Below are 19,666 nucleotides of genomic sequence, written 5' to 3' on the forward strand. Positions count from 1 at the left end.
GCCGAAGTGTGAACACGAGTGAATTTCTTCACGGACGATATATTCAAGAATCATAGGGACATGGCCACCTGGTCACCGGCGCACAAGTCAGCCTGCAAAACAAAGAAATTCAACGGCACAATCCGAGTAGCGAGTTGTCAAGGCCGGGGTCATCGATGAGGGTAGCCACTGGTGGTCCGGCTCTTTTGGATGGCAGGTCTTCGCTGGTGCTCAGCTCGGAGAGATCACGGGGCAAAAGTCAGTGACGGATCGCAACAAGGCTTTTTTTTGCAGTGATGCTTCTCAGCGTGATGAAACAACTCTTAATGGTGTGCTCAGGGTTGGGATTAAAATCTGTCGGAGCAATTCACTGGAGATTCCACAAACCAAGAGCTTTAAACGTGATGAGGGCAGAACATTGGGGAACTCGACACAACTCAGGCATGTCAAACCATGGTGTCGGCAACAGCTCGATAGGGTAGCACTCATTAACAAGGCGTTGCGAATGAAGAACTGAGGCTGCACAACGCCAAAAAGACGGCTGGAACGGTATTTTGACTTTGCTCTATCGCCACCTTCGTGAAAAAGGAGTCTTCCCCTCGGTATTGCCTCTCTCTTTTATTTTCGTGGAGAACGTGAGTTCTCTCTTTTTGCTTAATGCCGTGTGTTCTCAACTTTTGTGTGTGCCCCCCATTAGGTTTGAATTTATGATCTCACAATATTCAATAAACCCTCCACGACGAAAAACCTTTTATAGGCTGAAGATTAGGGTTTTATTTCCCTTTTCAAATCAACATCCGCAAAGATTTCTTTTCGCACGCAATATCACTTTTTATTTTATTTTCCACATGTCTTGATTTTATCACCTAAAGATAAGATTGCAACCCGATTTTCTTAAATTCCAAAAATCCACCATAATATTATTTCAAATCTCCATTTAGGTCATTTTTATCATTAAAAGAAAACGGGCTCGGGCCAATTTACTTGCTTCGTGGGCTTAGTCCGACCTGCCAAATTAAAGCTTAGAACTACTAAATCAAACCCATTTGTCACTGACCCAATGTAAATGCAAATTAGAAATAAATGCACCTAAAACTATATGCTATGCAATTAACTATTTTTTCAGGAATAAAATTAACTAATAATTTTTTTAATGCAATAAATGACTAAACGAGTCGTCAAAATGTAGGTGTCAACACAGAGGCTCCCTGTTGTGATCACTAATTGGTTCCATTGTATTTTCAATGTAAAGACCAGATTCCTATAAGTTCAAATAGTGCAAGAACAAAATAACAAGCTAACTGAAAAAGTCACCGAAGTCAAAAAATGGAGAAAAATGAGTAAAACTTACCAGATGATTGGATGGCTCACAAGCAAAACTATGTGAGGTTTCTCGAAAGTTGTCTTGGCAAATGCAACACTGCTTTTCTGACCACCTATTTATATGGGCAAAGAACCATGTTATATGTGCAATAACATTCAAAAAGCCTCAGAGAAAGTACACAGTGAACCACAATTTAGATTACAAATTAACTCACCTCTAAAAGAGCTTCACGATCTCACACAAAAATTGCTGTAATAAAAAAAAATTACATATGCAACAATAGCAGAGAGGGAGGAGATGTATCAGACAAGGTTTGCATTCGTCGAAGTGCAAGATTTCCAGTTAGACCAAACAAACACAAGTGAGCTCGAAACTTTTGTTCTGGAACTCCCCACACGAAAAATGCCACATAAGGAGGCATTTTCAGATAAAATAACATAATATAAGACAAAATAATATTCCACATTAGAGTAAATGCACACGACTGTTACTTTAAGGAACTAAATAGATTTGCCCTAGAGCTCACTGCTGACAACACAATCACAGAAGCAGGTAGCATATAATTTCAATCTCAACCGAACAAGCATAAGTAAATTGGCTAAAAATTTCTTGCAAGCCTTTAGTAATAGTTCTTAACCCACCAGAGATCAAGACCCAAGCGGAAGGTGATTTATGGAATATCAATGCTATCATGAATTGGTGTGGCATTGAAAGGTTGGAGCCATGAGGCGCCCCAGAATTTTATCCAAGATTGACTGGTTAATACTACGAAGGATCATCATCAACAAAAATAAGGTTCTCAATGATAAAGGAAACCATTTAAAAAAAAAAAAGAAAACAAGGAAGTGCATCCCTTTTCTTCACAATCATATCACAGCATCCACATAACTAATCATGTTTTAGATTTTAGAAAAGATTATTCTTATTTAGATTGTATTCACTAGAAGAAAATTTAGAACATCTCAATGCACCAAATAAAAATAAACGCTTCTCTTTTCTATTATTAAATTGCAAAAGGTGACACTTAACATTGACAGCATTAGCCCCACCTCAACAGCATTTGCAAGTTATCCTTCCAAGAGATTTTGCCAATAAAGATCACAGTGGTATTTGCAAAGCAACCACAGTGAATGAGCTTAAGGGCAGAAGAAAAAAGATGTTGGGAAGAGAACATACAACAAATGCTGAAACATACAACAAACGCTGAAAAGCATAGTGCATTTTGATTCACAATTTGTTTGGTAGGTCACGCAAGTGCAAAAATAAGCACAGGTTTTGGGCAGCAAGAAGAGTTCAAGATATGTCATCAATATAGCAAGATGCAGTTTTGTGAACATTTCGTTCTACAGATGTCAATCTTTCAGCTTCACCGGCTGGTTTTCGAAAATTAATGTGAAAAATCTGGACGAGGAAAATCAGTTTGTATCAAGCATCGAATTGAGGAACCAGCTTCACCTCATTCCGGTGGGTGCTCATAACTCCGCAAACCTCCGAGCTGGTGAAGAAAAGCATCCTTAGTTGGAAAAGAAGGCAACGTTAAAAGTGAACAATTTGGCGCTCAAAAACCATTGGAAGAGCAACATTGTAGGTGAAAATGCACAAATCAAAACATGCATACAGATAAAGAACACCATTTTAACCATAAATTATAAATTTAGGTTCGGAACCAATTTTTCCAATATGATGTTACCCAACAACATAACATTCTCCCGAACTCGCTTAATATCAGTGAGCTCATCCATCCTTACTTTTCACATTGCAATGCATGGACCGAACTCTAGTGGAGCTGCATCAACAATCTGAAAAATAATTACCTTAAGGGAATGGCGCAAAAAGATTTTCCAAGGCCCATCTTCACGACTTACGCATCATCCGAGAGAACAAGGCGCCTCCGAGAATCAATTCTCCGAGAAGAAAGGAACACTTCCATCAACATCCTGCATGATTCAGAGAACAGAAAGGATCAGATATAGATTGCAGGTGGAGGCAGAGATTATCCCAGAATGAAACCAATGAACATTATCATTACTCACGGTGGCCTGAAAAGTGGTTTGAGAAGAGCTGTCGAAGAGCACAAAACCGAACTTCCTGCTGATGTCTCTCACAACTTGATCAGCAGGGTAAGGCCTCCGATCCCTCAGAGTTCTATAAGCTTCTATAACGATGATGACCTCATTAGCGGTTTTGTTCCATCCATATTGCTGCTTAAGAAGAACTGCAATCTCTATGTGTGTCCTCGGAACAAGCAGGAGATATCATCGACAATTGCAAACAATCTGCCACAGAGGGTAAGACATGTCAAATCTTGATGTGGGATAAGCTAATCGAGAAGAGAAGACAGTAGTGCAATCCCCGTCAATTAACAATCCAATAAATTTCATTTTCTGGCTTTCAAGAGTGAGCCAGGGGCTCGAGTTCCAATATCAGTCTGTATTACGCATCGATTTGAGGGAGCAGAATCAAAATTTATGCCTTGAAAAACAAAAAGTTACCCGAACCCAAGAAAATTTACTGTACATCAAAGAATAAATCCCGGCAGTTAACAAATGAAAGCGAAATATGAAAGAAGTTAGAAGCATTACCTGAGGAACAAAAAGAAGTCAACGGAGACAAATCTATAATCATGGCTCGGGCATAATTGATTTTACTTCATTGGATCCGAATGCTATCAATGCTGATGAAAGGTATCTCTTGGAGGGGAGAGAGAGGGCCATCCTCTGGCAAATACCCCGACTTCGCATCCATATATGAACAAAAATTGTTGGAATTGGGGCGGGCGAAACGGGGAGATGGTTGCCTGCAGAGGGGGCTGAATTACTTGCTGTTCGAAAGAGCTTTGCAGTGGCTGAAGAGAAAAGCCAGCCCAAGGCAGTAGTGGACATGGATGCAGCTGTGGCATACAAGAATATCATCATCATCATCATCATCAACTTTCGCAAGCCAGTGCAATCGGAGACTAAACGAAGCTCTTGCTGGATATTCAAGCAGCTAATTTTCAATTTTTCAGCTCTGAAATTCAGTCGTACTTCAACACGAGAAGCAAACGTCTGCGCGCATTGGAAGAAATTACTTCGTATTAAGCGTCGAACTGAAGAACAGAGACACGAAATCGATGCATTCAAGACGAAATGACTCACTTGAACCCGTAGAAATCTGACCGTAGATGGAAGGGATTGAATCGCGGCAGTTAGCAAAGGACAGCGAAAGTGGATCGATTTCACTTCATCGGATTTGAGAACCCAATCAATGCGGATGTCGGGGATTTCTTGGATTTCCGGAAATTCATGCGGAGCTTCTTCGTGGAAAGTATCGATTTGTATTGAGCATCGAGTTGAGGAAACAGAATGGAAACCGATGCCTTCAAGAACATAAACTTACCCGAGCCCTAGAAATATGATAGATGAATCAATTTATTGGATCCGATGGCCCTCAATGTAGATCCTAGGGATCTCTTGGACGAGGGGCCAATAGTCGCCGGTGTGTTTTGAGCATCGATCTTTCAGATTCTCGCATCTTTCTATATACAATCGTTGGAGGGAGGGAGGGAGGCCATCCTCTGGCAAGTCCCTCAACTTCGGACAACTGAAAATCGATAACGCTTGGAGAGAGGAGAGATGGCGAAGACCGCTTGATAGTCTTTCCACGTTCCTCATATGATTAATCCGAAGAGAGGTAAGAGAGGAAGGAAAGTGAAGACTCCAGGAATCCTCATCGTCTTCCTCCGAAGGAAAGCACTCCTTGTCTCCCTCCTCCCCTCCCATGCTGCTTCCGTCCATTACCGGTGTCTCGAGGGAAGTGAGCATGGGCAAGCCCCATTTTCTCACTGGCTGCTTCATATTCTTGCACTCCCAAATATAAAACGACCGCAAATTTGGAGGCAAGCCCCCTTCGGGGAAGCATTCGATATTTTCACAACACGTAATTTCTAGCCATTCAAGGGACGTAAGACGATGCCACTCCAATGACTTTATCTTTGGACAAGAGTCAAGTCCAAGGCGCAATAGGGTGATTGGAAGGGGAGGGAAGTCCTCCGTCTCCAATGCTGGACACCTCATTATTTTCAAATCAGTGAGATTGTTACAACTATCAATGTTACAGCTGGCAATAGACTTTATCTTTGGACACCTAGAAAGTGAAAGTCTCAACAAGGTGAGGGGAAGGGGAGGCAAGTCCTCCATCTCCAGTGCTAGACAATTATCTATATTCAAATGAGTGAGATGGACGAGCGTGCGAAGGCACTGTGGTAGGCTTCTCAAATTCATACAATCGCCAATATATAGAGATTCTAGCGAGTCTACTGCGGTGATCTCTGCTAGAGACTCTACTCCCTTACAATTCACAATATGAAGTGTCTTAAGAGTAGCAAGTCTATCCTTAGCAAACGGAAAAGATATCCAAGAATCACAACCGCAAATCCGCAGATATTTAAGCTGGGACATTGTGTTATTGTTGCTTGGGTCATTTGGAAGAATGGTTAGTCCCATGATTTTTGGACAACCCAGAAAGCTCAAATGTCTAAGTGTGTGTAGCTTGCTTGGAAGCCTTTCTAAGCTCGTGCAATACCTCAAGTCCATCCTTTCAAGGTTGCATGGCAGCTCAATCTCTCCTTCTGCCTCCATAAAAGATGTGAATTGAGGACAATCTTCAACGACCACTCTCTGGAGGCAAGTAAGATTTTGCGTTCCATCTCCATCTTGCCATAGGTATGTTAGCTTGTCACATCTACTTATATGAAGCTCCTTTAGCTTGACCAAGTGGCTGATAAATCCATTATCAAAGCAAACAAGCTCGGCAAGATTCTCAATTTTGAGAATGGTTAAAGAAGTTAGGTGGTCCAACCTCTTTAAGATCTCCTTGTTACATTCCTTAATGTGTAACTCACAGAGAGATGGAAGACAAACCACATTGGTTGAGTCATTCAAATGCGAGCATGAACAAATTTCTAGCTTTATGAGATTATCTAATTGACGAGGTAATTCCCCTATCAACTCTCGACATCTTCGAACAACAAGATGTTGAAGACGGGAGAATGGTACTTTTTCTTCTCGGCCTCCAGCATAATAAGACCAATCTTTCCATGCCAACAACCCTTCAAACTTCAAAATCGTTAAGGATGGAAAAGGGCTTTTAGTTCCGTAAAATTCAGAGCCTATCATGAGTACTGCACTTAGACCTTCAAGAGATAATTTTTTGAGTGAAGGGAGTTGTCCAAGTGATGGCAATGATGTAACATTCAGACAACCATGCAAGCACAAAGACACTATGTTAGAATAGGATGGATCACCAAACCATGATGGGAATATTCCACCACCATAATATGAAATATTGAGATTTTCAAGATTAGTGTGAGGTCGCAGAGAGTCAAGAACCCGTTCTTCGCATTTTGTATTCCAGAAATTTCCAAAACCTTCATGCCAATGCAAGAATAAGTTGCTAAGGTCTTGCTTTCTAGAGAAATTAGCATTAGTTGCATCTCTAAATTCGTCCACCTTCTGCAATTCAGATATGAGTAACTCTCCTTGAAGATGTGGCAAGTTCTTTAACTCATTTAATTGTGACCCTCTCTTTTGTCCTACCACAAACTTGGACAAGATAATAAGATTCCTCAGATTACCGATATTCAATGGCATCTCTTTCAAATCCGTTGTATCTCTAATGTCAAGAAACTGTAAGTTGACCAAATTTGCTATATCCGGAGGCAACATAGAAAGGTACCCACAACCTCTTAAGATCAAAACTTGTAATTTCCACAAGGCGCCAATTGACTCAGGTAACCTTTTGATTTCAGTGTACGAGAGATTGAGATGTCGGAGATATTTTAAATCACAGACACAATTCGGTACCTTTGTGATGTCACAATGAGATAATGATAGCACCCGCAAGTACTTCAAGTTTGTTAGCAAGTTGTGCAGCACCTTTTCGGAAATGAAAATTCTTCGACTAAATTGAACATTCAACATCATTAAACTTCTTAGTACCTTCATTTGAGCATATGCTCTTAAGCTTTTTGATGTAACAAAGTGTGAGACAAATGATGCATAACGAGCTTTCTCTTTAGTACTCACTACTTGAGAGTCCCCAGAGGTAAAGCATGTCGTATTTGCAATTGATTTTGCTAGATCATTCAAAAGATCATGCATCAAAAACTTTGATGTGTTAACATTGGATTGCTGAAAAAAAAGATCTAGATACTAACTCATCAAAGCAATCACGTCCTAATCTCAAGATACGCTCTTTTTCTTTTTCTTCACCTAAAAAGCCCTCTGCTATCCACAAGAATGCCAGCTTGTCCCTCTCAAATTCATAGTCCTTTGGAAATATAGCGCAATACGCAAAACATCTCTTCAAACAAGAAGGAAGATGCGAATAGCTTAATTTCAAAGCTGGAAGAACCTCACCATCTTTTCCTATCGCTTTATCCCATGTTATGTTATTTAAGATAGCTTCCCATTCTTTGGGATTCTCTCTATTATGTAGGAGACCGCCCAACATCTTTGCTGCCAAAGGTAAACCCTTACATTTTTCAGCTATTCTCTTGCCTGCTCTTTCCAAATTTGGGTGCTTCTCAAAATTTCTTGCTCTTAGAGCATGATAGGCTAACATGCTGGTACAATTATCTTCAGACAACACATTCAAAGAATATGACAAAACTCTTTTTATGCAAACAATAGAATTGTTACGCGTTGTGATGATGATCTTGCTTCCCTTGGCCCCTGCTTCAAATGGCTTTAGGAGGGAAGTCCATTCTTCGTACTTCACATTCCAAACATCATCTAAGACCACAAGAAACTTCTTTCTAGATAGATTGTCTTTCAACTTTGTTTGAAGCCTATCAAGATCTTTGTCCTCGCAAGGCTCTTTGGTGATCGACCCCAAAATAGTCTTTGTTATGTCAAGAACATAAAAAACATCTGAAACACAGACCCATGCTCTCCTCTCGAAACAATTACTCACTTTGTCATTGTTATACAATCGTTGAGCCAAGGCCGTCTTTCCAACACCGCCCATCCCAATTATGGAGACTATGCTTAGTGTGCTATCAACATTTTCGGCTTCACCTATCAGAAATTTGAGTATATCCACTTCTTCCTTCTCCCTACCGAAAAGCGAGGCTCGGTAGAGAAGTGCTGGGGAGCCTTTTGTTGGTGTAGTGAGATCTATCCACAACATTCTCTCTCAAGCTTAAGGGAGCCTTCTTGTTGACAATATCTTCAAACCTGCCTTTGATCTCTTGTAACTTGGTTTCAAACGTGGGTGAGTGCAGTTGGCTAAAGGAAAGGAACTTCCTTTTCACCCCACCTTTGTTTGTGCTGGATTCTGCCTCCGACTTGACTTGAGCAGCTTCGATCTCGAACTCATCGAGCAAGTCTTCTGTGTCATAGGCCAAGTCCCTAACATTGTCTAGCCACTGCTTCACTCGATGGTCACCGTCGAGTTGCTTGTCCTCTGCATCATCAAGCACTGCATTGATTGTTTTTAGCATCTCCTCACACTTATGGAGCAAGGTGCCAATTCCTTCCCGTTGCGCATAGTTCGATACCATAGAAGCCAACTTTTCGAGCAGGAACTGAAAGAAGGAACCCAAAAAGATCTCTCCAATGGCCATGGTGAATCAATCACTATAGTTTGTGGAGAACAACAAGGGTTATGAGGAAGCAAAGTGATAGTGAGCTAATGGAGAGAGAAAACTGTGAAGACCAGGAAGACCAAGACTTTTAAGGATGCACATTAGAGGTTAGAGAAATCAAAGTAAACTATTTTTTTCCACAAATGGTTGTTTTGTAATATTTTGAGAATATCCCCGGTGACTGTATTGAGTATCATGCGCCTTCTTTGTCTAGAAAGTGAAGCAAAAGTGAAAAAGAGCAAATGGGAAAGAAATTTTAATAGATTCCAAGAAGAATAAGACTTTGCAAGGCACAAATTAGTTGTGTTGCTTCACTTTTCACATCCCTTGTCTTCCGTCCCAATGTGAATATCTCTTTTATCTTTATTAGTAGAACTTCCTCACTTTACATGTCTTGCTTAAAATTGACAATGCAATAATTTTCGTCCAACTCTTTTCCAGTTTATTCATAGAGTGATTTTTCATTCATAAATCTAGAATTATGTCAAGACTTTCGTGTATCTTTTCAAATTCACTTTCAATAAAAAAAAAAAAAAAAAAAGCAAAGAGGAAAATGAAAGTTAAAAAAAGAAAGCAAAAAACTAAAAAAGAAAAAAAAATGCAGGGATGGGGCAGGAGAGAACCCCACCGTTCCACGGCCCTCTCGGCGGCGTTCTTACCGTAGAAACCCCCGCCAGGTTGACATTTCCAACGTCGCCACCTTATAGGGTGCATTTGGAATTGGCATTTCCAAGCCACTTTAGCCCTCCAAAGCCCTTTGAGCTAAAAATGAGTGTTTGGCAAAATGTTTTGTAAAGATACTTGGCTGAAAGTCTACCTTGTGAAGGTTGAAAGCCCAAGGTAGGTTGGGGGCTGCCTTGGGCTTTCAGCATGCCGAAAATGCTGAGCTGAGGGGAGAAAAAAAAATTCTTTCCAAATTATCCTTGTTGATTTTTTGTTTTTCCGATTTTGCCCTCTCATCGTCTTCTTCTTCTTCCATGAGTGGGTACTGTTAATCTTCTTTGCGGATACAACCTTGCCCGCACCGGCCACTATGCTGGCAGCCCTCTACTGCGCCAGAACCACCCGCGCTGGCGACACGTGAGCCCTCTCTGCTCCACCGTCGTTCCGCCGGCCCTGCCAGCCATCGTCTCTATGCCTCCACCAGATTTGAACCCGAGCGGATGGCTGCCCCTTTCGAACCGAAGCCCCTGCAGCAGATCGTGAAGCTCGCCGCACCAATCTCGCTCGACGACCGCATCACCACTGACTGCTGCTCGCCTCCGCCCGACGCTGTCGTCGCTCAGCAGCTCGGGACCCAGCACCTAAGGCCTTCACCGCTCGACTACTGTTGTCCTGATCTCGTTGCTTGAGTGCCTCGACACCTGCAAATCTGAGCTTGCCTCCGCCCGATGCCGTTGCTGCCCAGCAGCCCGCGACCCAGCACTTGACTCCGCTGTGCCGGCCGACGCTTCCACTCGCCATTTGCAGGACCTCCGCCTCAGCAGCTCGCCTTCGTCGCGCCTTTGCCCACTGTCCTCCGCTCAGTCGCCGACCCCTGCGCTCCCTGTGACGCTGGTTTTCCCCCTTTGCTGGAGCCCGACGCCACCGCACCTTAGCACCACCGCCCGCGAGCGGTCGCTGGCGAGGTCCTCCCACGACCTCGATGCCCTGGATCTAGGTCGCGGCGGGGTCGTCGGAGGTCGAGGCGGCATCGCGTGACCTCGCCGCCCCATATCCGGGGTCACTGTAGGTCGCGGCGGCGTCGTGTGACCTTGGACGGCCTTTGTCGATGGTCTTCGGGGGTCAGCGGGGTCGCCGGAGGTTGCGGCGGCATCGTGTGACCTCGGATGGCCTTTGCCGGTGGTCTTCGGGAGTCGCTCGACCCCGGCAGCCCTCCCTAGTCGTCTCCGGGGCTGCCTAAGTCGGATGTTGGCTACCGGCGACAAATTTCGATCACCGGCGGCCGCCTACCTTTGCCGGTCAATTTTTTTATTTTTATTTATTTTTTCACAAAAGCCCTTTGTAAATGTAATTCTCCCAAACACCATTTTGCTCAAAGGTACTTCACAAAGGGCTTTCAAACTACAATTTACCAAACATAGTTTGCATTTTGAAAAACACCTTTAACTCAAAGGTCTTTGCATTTTCCTAAAGACTTTCCCCAAAAGCCTTCCCAAACACACCCTATAGTCGCCTTCATAGACAATATTTTTCTTGAGATGTTTTTCTTAAGAGTGGTTTAGGAGTTAGGGTGTGATACCGTAGATACCTAAACTTCTGTTCATAATATAAACTTCTTTTTTTCAATGAAGCATCTCATTTTTTTTTTCAATTTTGGCTCACTTTAAGGCATCCATTAAATAAATTATTTTGTTATGTTATATGATTTTGTTGATATGACTTGCTCACTCAATAGAAATTGAGCATAACAATTAACGTGGCTCGTTTAACCTATGGATTGGGTGATGAAGAGATAATGGATGTGTGTTGGTTTAAATGATCTTAGCGTCCAATATGTCTATGCTAATGTGCAACATCTCAAGATATCACATCGGATGTCAATGTGGACAGTTAATGGCTATCAATAGCGTTATTGTCATATCTACGTTTTCAATTTGTGGTTTTAATGAAGGCCTTGACCCATTGAACAAGAAAACCTTTAGGCACTTAATTACAAAAACAGGGTAACAGTTCGGATTCTTGTGTGTCAATATCCAAGAATTTATCATACTGATTATTGGTCTAGATTCAAATCTTAACCATATTTTTGTTTACGTGATAATTGTCCTACAAACTTAATCTCTTGATTCACTGCTTAGTCTCACTTTATTAATTTCTATATTGAGATTTGTCATTCTTTCATGTAAAAGAGAATAGGAAAAAGTTTTGTTAATTTCATGCCATTACAAAAAGATTTTAGTGGATAAATGTCAAGCACACTTAGAGACTATAAAGTTCTCGATGTTGATTTCTTTCTCAAGTAATTTCAATCATAAAAAGTCGAAAAATAAGGTATTGTTCTTGCCTTTCTTTTTAGCCAATTCCATTGCTTTCCCTTTGATCTCCTCACCCAAACCAAAAAAGTATATGCTCAAGCTTCGGCTTATAATTAGTGTGTACATATTTTTTAAAGTTGAATCTTTCAATTTAGGAACTTATGAGCAACAGTTGAAATTGTCCGCAACTTATTGAATTTTCATATCTTTTTGCTTAGTTCTCTCTTATGTAAAGCAGAAGCAAGCTAATGGAGAGAAAAAAAGAAAGAAAAAAAAAACTATTTAGTCCTAGAAGACAAAGACATTCACCTACCAAAAACATTAAACAAAGACGAAGATCAAGGCATTTTTTTTTTCTTAATCCATACATTCTCTGCAACCTTATAATTTCAATGTCTTCATTTGATATTTCATTGGTGAATATGCAAATAATGCAGGCTTTTACGTGGCACTCACAATGCTAAAGATTTGCAGCAAGACGGGCAATGATGATCTACTGAAGGGTGCTAACATAGTAGTTGATGATCGAGAACCGCTTGATAGGAGAATCATGGTCCTTTGCATGATTTTCTTGTTCATAAATGTGATGCTTAGAGTATATCTAGTACATTGTACATTGTTAGTTGGCGATGTCTGACCCTTTTTTTTGCCTAGTGCCGAATGAAGCTAACCACAATTAATACAACTGACAAATAAATATCTTTGTACAACTTGCATTGACTGAAATAAATGTTGACGATCCACCTAACATTGGCATCTTCTATTATACATTTGCAAGTCATTAAAGACAACTAGCTTTGACTGTTTGATAAGGGGAACCAAAACACGTGCTTTGGGAAGAGTCAGGTACACCAACAAATCCATAAAGCAAGTTGCTTAATTTTACTCTAGAAATAAGTAAACAATTCATAAATCACAAACTAATCCATCAAGCAAGTTGTCTTGGGCTAGCTTTTCCTATTCAAAGGACCACGATTCTTCTATCAAGTGATTCATGGTCATCAACAACTACTTCAACACCCTTTAGCAGATCATTACTGCCCATTTTGTTGCAAATTTTTAGCACTATAGCTGCCACATAAAACCCTATATTTAAAAAAAAAAAAAAAAAAAAAAAGCCAACAAAACATTCGTAAGTTATAAATTTTTATCAAGATATGCGTGTCTTCTAAGTTGGTCATGTGAAGAAATATCACCTCACATCCTCTGTTTTGGATGGCCACAAGAAAAGGCCCTCTCTTTCGGACGACAGCCAAAAGTCTTGATTTGAAAAAAAAAAAGAAGAGTTTATTTATCTAACTCAAGGACACAACGTGCATCAAAACATGGTCTCTTCGGTCTAAACTCAAATTGTTTGCCGTGGTGGTATACTCATAAAATACTTTTCATCGAGAAGACCAGGACTTTACTATATATCATGTACTCTTTCTTTTTTTTTTTTCTTTTTTTGGTTTAGAAAGTGAAGCAAAAGTGAAAAAAAGCTAATGGAGAAGAAACTTTAATCAATCTCAGGAAGATCAAGACTTTCCAGGCGCAAATTGGCTTCATTGCTTCACTTTTTGCATCCCTCATCTTCCTCCCTAGGTCAATGTCCCTTTTTCCATTTCTAGTAGACTTTTCACACGTTACATGTTTTGTTTAAAATTAAAAATACTATAAATTAGTATAAGAAGGAAGCTAAGAAGTAACCCAAAAAGATCTTTCAATGGTCATAGGTGAATCCGTTAGTGTACAGTCAATCAAGGGTTATGTTGAAGCAAAGTGACAATGAGCTAATGGAGAGAGACAACTTTAAAGTCCCGGAAGACCAAGATTTTCACCTACCAAAGAGTGTAAATAAAGACCAAGACTTTTAAGGATGCTTTCTGTCTACAAGTGCTTTGTTCATGTTGACAAACCATACACGTGGGAAGACCAAGACTTTACTGGATATCAGGTACTTTGTGTCTAGAAAGTGAAGCAGAAGCAAAAGATCTTTCAATGGTTATAGGTGAATCCGTTAGTGTACAGTCAATCAAGGGTTATGTTGAAGCAAAGTGACAATGAGCTAATGGAGAGACAACTTTAAAGTCCCGGAAGACCAAGATTTTCACCTACCAAAGAGTGTAAATAAAGACCAAGACTTTTAAGGATGCTTTCTGTCTACAAGTGCTTTGTTCATGTTGACAAACCATACACGTGGGAAGACCAAGACTTTACTGGATATCAGGTACTTTGTGTCTAGAAAGTGAAGCAGAAGCAAAAGAGAGCAAATGAAAAGGACAGAGGCTTTGAAGGACAGGACGCAAATTGGCTTTGTTGGTTCACCTCTCGCATCCCTCCTCCTTCATCCCCATGTGAAAGCCTTTGTTTTTCCATTACCAGTACAATTTCCCCACTTACATGCCATGCTTAAAAATCGACCCACCAAAATTTTCGTCCGACTCTTTTCATGCTTAATCTTACTGTGATTTTTCATTCAGTAATTTCTCTTGTACTTGTCTATTAGAATTATTTCCAGCTTTCCATGGTTCTTTTTGAAATTCAGGTTCAATAAAATAATTTTAAAAAGCAAAGATAAAATGAAAAAGAAGAAACTTTACCAAAAAAAGAAAAAGAAGAAAGGGCAAAAAGTTAAAGAAGGAAAAAATAAAATAAAAGCAAGAATGGGGCAAGAGAGCGCACCACTGTCCCTCGGCCACTGCCAAGCTGTTCCATTAGCAGCGCTGCTTAATGTCACCTTCATAGACAACATTTCCCTGAGATATTATTCCTAGAGCGTTTTAAGAGTTAAGAATAATGACGTCATAAGTACCTAAGCTCTTGTTCAGTTTACAATTGAATATCTCAACCTTTTTTTTTTATTTCAATCATGAACCTCAATTTTTCAAATTTGGCTCAATTTAAGGCATCGGCTTAATAACTTGTCATGCTATATGATTTTGCTAATGTGACTCACTTACCCAGCAAAAGTTAAACATAATAACTAATGTAGCTCCTTATCTTACAAATTAAGTGATGAGTAGAGAGAAAGTGTGTTGAGTTAGACAATATTAGCATCTCATATATCTTAGTTGATGTGACAACATATTAAAGTTTAGAATTGAATTGGTAGTCATATAATAAATTTATGGATTTTTTGGATAATATTTTGTAAAGTCATATACATTTGTCAAAATATTGAAGTCGTAATGATGCTTTCTTGGGACAAGGGTATGGCACTTTGTCATCCATTTAATTTTGGGTGCTTTTCACATGCACATTAGTGGTTAGAGGAATTTTTTTTTAAAAAAATACTGTTTGTCCACTGGTGCTTGTTTGGTAATATTCAAAGAATTTCTCCATTTTTTTTGTCTCGAAAGTGAAGCAAAAGACAAAAAGAGGTAATGGCAAAGAAACTCCAATAAATTCCAAGAAGACCACAACTTTTGCAGGACACAAATTGAAGTTTGTTGCTTCGCTTTTCCATCCCCCTCATGAATCCCCATGAGAACGTCTCTTTTTCCATCACTAGTAGAACTTCCATGCATTATGTTTGGATTAATCTCTGTTGTTTTTTCTTTTGTCAAATTTGTCTCAATTCGAGGCATTTGTTAAAAAAATTGCCACATCGTAATGATTTTATTGACACAATTCGTTTACCCTGTGAATTGGGTGATGTGGAGAGAGTTTGTATTGGCTTAGATAATCCTAGCATCTAATGTCTTTATTGACGTGGCAACATCTCAAGATACCATATTGGACACTTATCTAGACATTTAACAACTGTTTAACGGTGTTGCCATCATGTCAACATTTTTCGTTTGGAACATTAACAAAGGCCTCACATTGACCCTCATGAAAAATTGAGATAATTGATTGAACGAGAAAACTTTAGGTACCTAATTGTGAAAGGGCTAATGATTAAAGTACTTGTAATGTCATTGTTCCAAAGAGTTTATCACAAAATCATTGGTCCAGGCTCATATCTCAAACATACTTTTATTTATGGAATATTTGCTCCACAACTCATCCTCTCGATTCATTTCTTGGTTTCCTTTTAATAATTTTCTTTTGTAAGATTATTCATTCTTTCGTGTGAAAGAAAACAGGAGATAGTTTTGTTAATTTCACGCGCCAAAAGATTTCAATGGCTAAATGTCAAGCACATTGGAAGACTACAAAATTTATCGATGTCAATTTCCCTTAGTTTTCTTCCTGATCATTTGATCGTAAAAATTCAAGCTTTACACTTGAAAATTTTTAGTGGATTATCAAACGTTTGATTGAAAATAAACTTTTTCTTAGTACTTGATTTTAGTTCGGTTGGATATCATATTAATGGTTGGATATCATATTAATAGTCTTATCATCACATGTAACTATATGGGCACACTTAATTTAAAACCTTTCTATGATTTCTTTACCAATTACATCTAATTTGCCTAAATAATATTTTTTTGTAGATAATTTGTTCCAACTTTTCGAGAGATCAATTGATATCATCTGGAATCCCCAGTCTGACCCGCAAGAGACAAAATTGATACCATAGAATATATTGCAGCCCAATATAAGCAGTTAACGACTACTTAATAGCATTGATGTCACATAGACATTTTCCGTTCACGATTCAATGGAGGTCTCGCATTGACCCACATCCGAAATGTCAAGATAATTGATTGAATGAAAAAAAAAAAAAAACTATAGATACTTGATTGCCAGTTCATAGGTAAGAAAATTCATGCACCTCACAATCTGGTTTTATTTCAGTCAATTTGAATATTTTTGGAAGCCGTAGATACATAATGAAATTGATGACGTTTCTTTTATGAAGGGTTTGCTTCAACCACACGTATGTAAAATCGAATAAGTTTCTCCTCTGATTGTCTTTCTCTTTTCCTTAGCCAGATCCCAAATGCTTGAAACAAGGTGCCATCAAATCATATATATGTGCCAAGAGATATTTTTTTATATATATACAAGGCGATTGTTAATGAGAGTTGTAAAGTTATACACATATTTCAACAGTATTGAAATACTCCCTCATCCATTTAATTTTGGCGCTCTTCACCGCATTATGGTCAGTATTGTACATTTTTTTCTCTTTTATAGTCAATAACTTCGTGGATTCCATAATTTTTTATTTTGTGAAAAAAAGAAAAACAGAAAATTGATATTGCTTGCAGTTGAGGCCTCTATGTACCAAATTAGATTAGTGCATTTGTCAATTTAATTTTTTTTTTTTGATGTAGGCACTTATATTTGGTTCAAGTATACCAACTTATGAGGTTGGAGTTGAAAACAATCAACCATAAAAACAGCGCATTTTATGCTAATTCCTTATTCTTAATCAGATATGATATGGAAATATTAGATATGGACATAATTAAAGGACCTCATTAATTGGCATCAAATTCAAATGGACTTTGGATTTCATAAACAAGATTTTTACTCACTTATTAATCTTTTCCTTTTTTCTTTAATAGATTCCAAGAAGACCAAGACTTTTACACATTTGTATGTTAGCAACAAACCACTGGGGGTTGCCCCAGTGGCCACCCTTCCAACATGGAAGGGGAGGTGAAGGGTTCAAATCCCCACCTTCTCAGGGGGGGATGGGGGTAGGGACGCGTAAGTTTCGAGAGTGGGTTGCGACTCCCACGCCCTGCAAGAGACAGGGCACAAGTCTGCGAGTGAGTGTAGAGTAGGAATAGAGTATGACTAACAAAAAAAAAAAAATGTTAGCAAGAAAGAAACTTCAATAGATGCCAAGAAGACCAAGACTTTGTATGTCTTTCTTGCCATTACCAATAGAATTTCTAGGCGCTACAAGTCTTTCTTAAAATTAACAATGCCATAATTTTCCTCCAATTCTTTTCAGGTTTAATCATTTTGGGATTTTTTCATTCATTAATCTCTATTGTATCGGCAAAGAAACTAATTTATTCCAGGAAGACCAAGACTCTACATGTCATTTGATTGTGCATGTCATTTGATTTTTTATTTTTTTTCGTTATTATTTTTTTATTTTTTTGTTATTATTTTTTATTTATTCAATTTCGTTACTATAAGCAAAAAAAAAAAAAAAAAAAAGAAGGGGAAAATAGTAACGAATTCAGACATTTATCAATAGTTCAGAGACCAAATTAAGCCGATCGAAAATTCAGGGACCAAATCGGGCATTTATCAATAGTTTAGGAACCAAATTGAGCCGATCGAAAGTTCAGGGACAAAATTGCACATTAAATAATAGTATAGAGACCATTTTTGTGATTCCAAGAAGACCAAGACTTTTGCACATTTTTAATGGGAAAGAAACTTTCCAAGAAGACCAAGACTTTATATGTCTTTCTTGAAATTACCAATAGAATTTCTGGCGCTACAAGTCTCGCTTAAAATTAACAATACCATAATTTTCCTCCAATTCTTTTCATTTGGGATTTTTTCATTCATTAATCTCTATTGTATCTTTTCAAATTTGAGTTCAACAAATGAAAAGAAAAATGCAAAGAGAAAAACTGACAAGAAGAAAGAGCAAAAAAGTTAAAAAAGGAAATAAAGAAGGAAAGGGGCAAGATAGAGCACCATTGAAGAACGGCCACAGCGTGTTGTTGCCGTTAGCACCGTCACTTTGGTGACTATTCCCAACTTTGCCACCTTATAAGTTACAATGACCTCCATAGACAATATTTTTCTTGAGATGTTTTTCTTAGAGTGGCTCAGAAGTTGAGGATAAGGACATCGAAATTATCAAAACTTTTGCTTGTTTTACAATAGAGTACCTAAACTTTTCTTTTTTCAATCAAGTATCTCACTTTTTCAAATTTGATACAATTTGAGGCATTCGCTAAATGAATCATCATGTCATATGATTTTGGTTACATGATTCGCTCACCTCGCATATTGAGTAATGTGGAAAGAAAAAATATTGACTTAGATAATCGTAACGTCTTATATATCTCGGCTGATGTGGCAGCATATCAAGATATCGTAGAAAATACTAATGTGGGCAATTAACAACTATTTAATAACATTAGTATGATATCAACATTTTTTGTTAGTGATTTAATAGAGGACTTAACCTATATTCGGAAAATTGAGGTAATTAACTGAATGAAATAAAATTTTGGTATGATTAAAAAAAGAGTAATAATATGGATACTTGTGCATCATTATCCAATAATTTTATCCTTTTTTTTACGTGGTATTCATGTGAAAGGGAATATTAAATAGTTTGTCAATTTCAAGCCATTGCAAAAAGATTTTAGTGGCTATATGTCAAGTCCATTCGGAGACTATAACGTTGTCAATGTTGATTTCCTTTATATTTACCATTCCTGCCCCTTTTTCTTGGCCAATTCCATTGCTTTCCCTTTCATCTATTCACCCAAAACTCAAAAAGTATGTGTAAGGTGGTTTGGCTTAAATCAGTTTGAACCAGTTTGAAAATGTACCGATTTTCAAAATTGGATTTGCCTAGTTTTAGAATCCCACGGGTATAGAACTGGGCTTTTGGCTACTGTTGTATATGAAGGGACTCAAGCGCTCAATTCCACGGATCACCATCATTTTACTTTATCACCAAGGCCAAACGATTCATGCGTTCATGGGCAATTGACAGCATTACATATCTATAACCGTTTGCTCCAGACACAATCACTTATTCACCCCTAATCCAATCACTAGGATCGCAAACTAGCAAACTAACTGGTTCTCCGACTGGCCTAAGTTTGAAAACATTGGTGCCAAGTTCCTATTTCTTCTTAAAACAAGTAGATAATGACCATCTTATATTAATTG

General features: G+C 38.7%; 1 protein-coding gene across 1 annotated transcript; it reads right to left on the reverse strand.

Moving 5' to 3' along the window:
• Positions 1 to 6,287: 6,287 nt before the first annotated feature.
• On the reverse strand, positions 6,288 to 8,311 carry LOC104429261 (putative disease resistance RPP13-like protein 1). Its single transcript, XM_039307254.1, has 3 exons — positions 7,534 to 8,311; positions 7,282 to 7,418; positions 6,288 to 6,374 (listed from the first exon to the last, which is right to left on the reverse strand). Exons 1-3 carry the CDS (start codon positions 8,309 to 8,311, stop codon positions 6,288 to 6,290), a joined length of 1,002 nt encoding a protein of 333 aa, XP_039163188.1.
• Positions 8,312 to 19,666: the final 11,355 nt, after the last annotated feature.

This window comes from Eucalyptus grandis, chromosome 2 (genome assembly GCF_016545825.1).
Source record: "Eucalyptus grandis isolate ANBG69807.140 chromosome 2, ASM1654582v1, whole genome shotgun sequence".
In the NCBI taxonomy this organism is placed as follows: domain Eukaryota; kingdom Viridiplantae; phylum Streptophyta; class Magnoliopsida; order Myrtales; family Myrtaceae; genus Eucalyptus; species Eucalyptus grandis.

Bases quoted from the DNA above. Each gene is read 5' to 3' on its own strand.
- LOC104429261 (XM_039307254.1), bottom strand. From the start codon at position 8,311: ATGGGCGGTGTTGGAAAGACGGCCTTGGCTCAACGATTGTATAACAAT. The intron at 7,419-7,533 runs GTATCTTGAGAT...TGAATGATCTAG, and splicing joins TGAAGAAAAAGAAAAAGAGC to CAAAATCAATTGCAAATACG. The intron at 6,375-7,281 runs GTACTAAGAAGT...TGGCATGGAAAG, and splicing joins GAGCATATGCTCAAATGAAG to ATTGGTCTTATTATGCTGGA.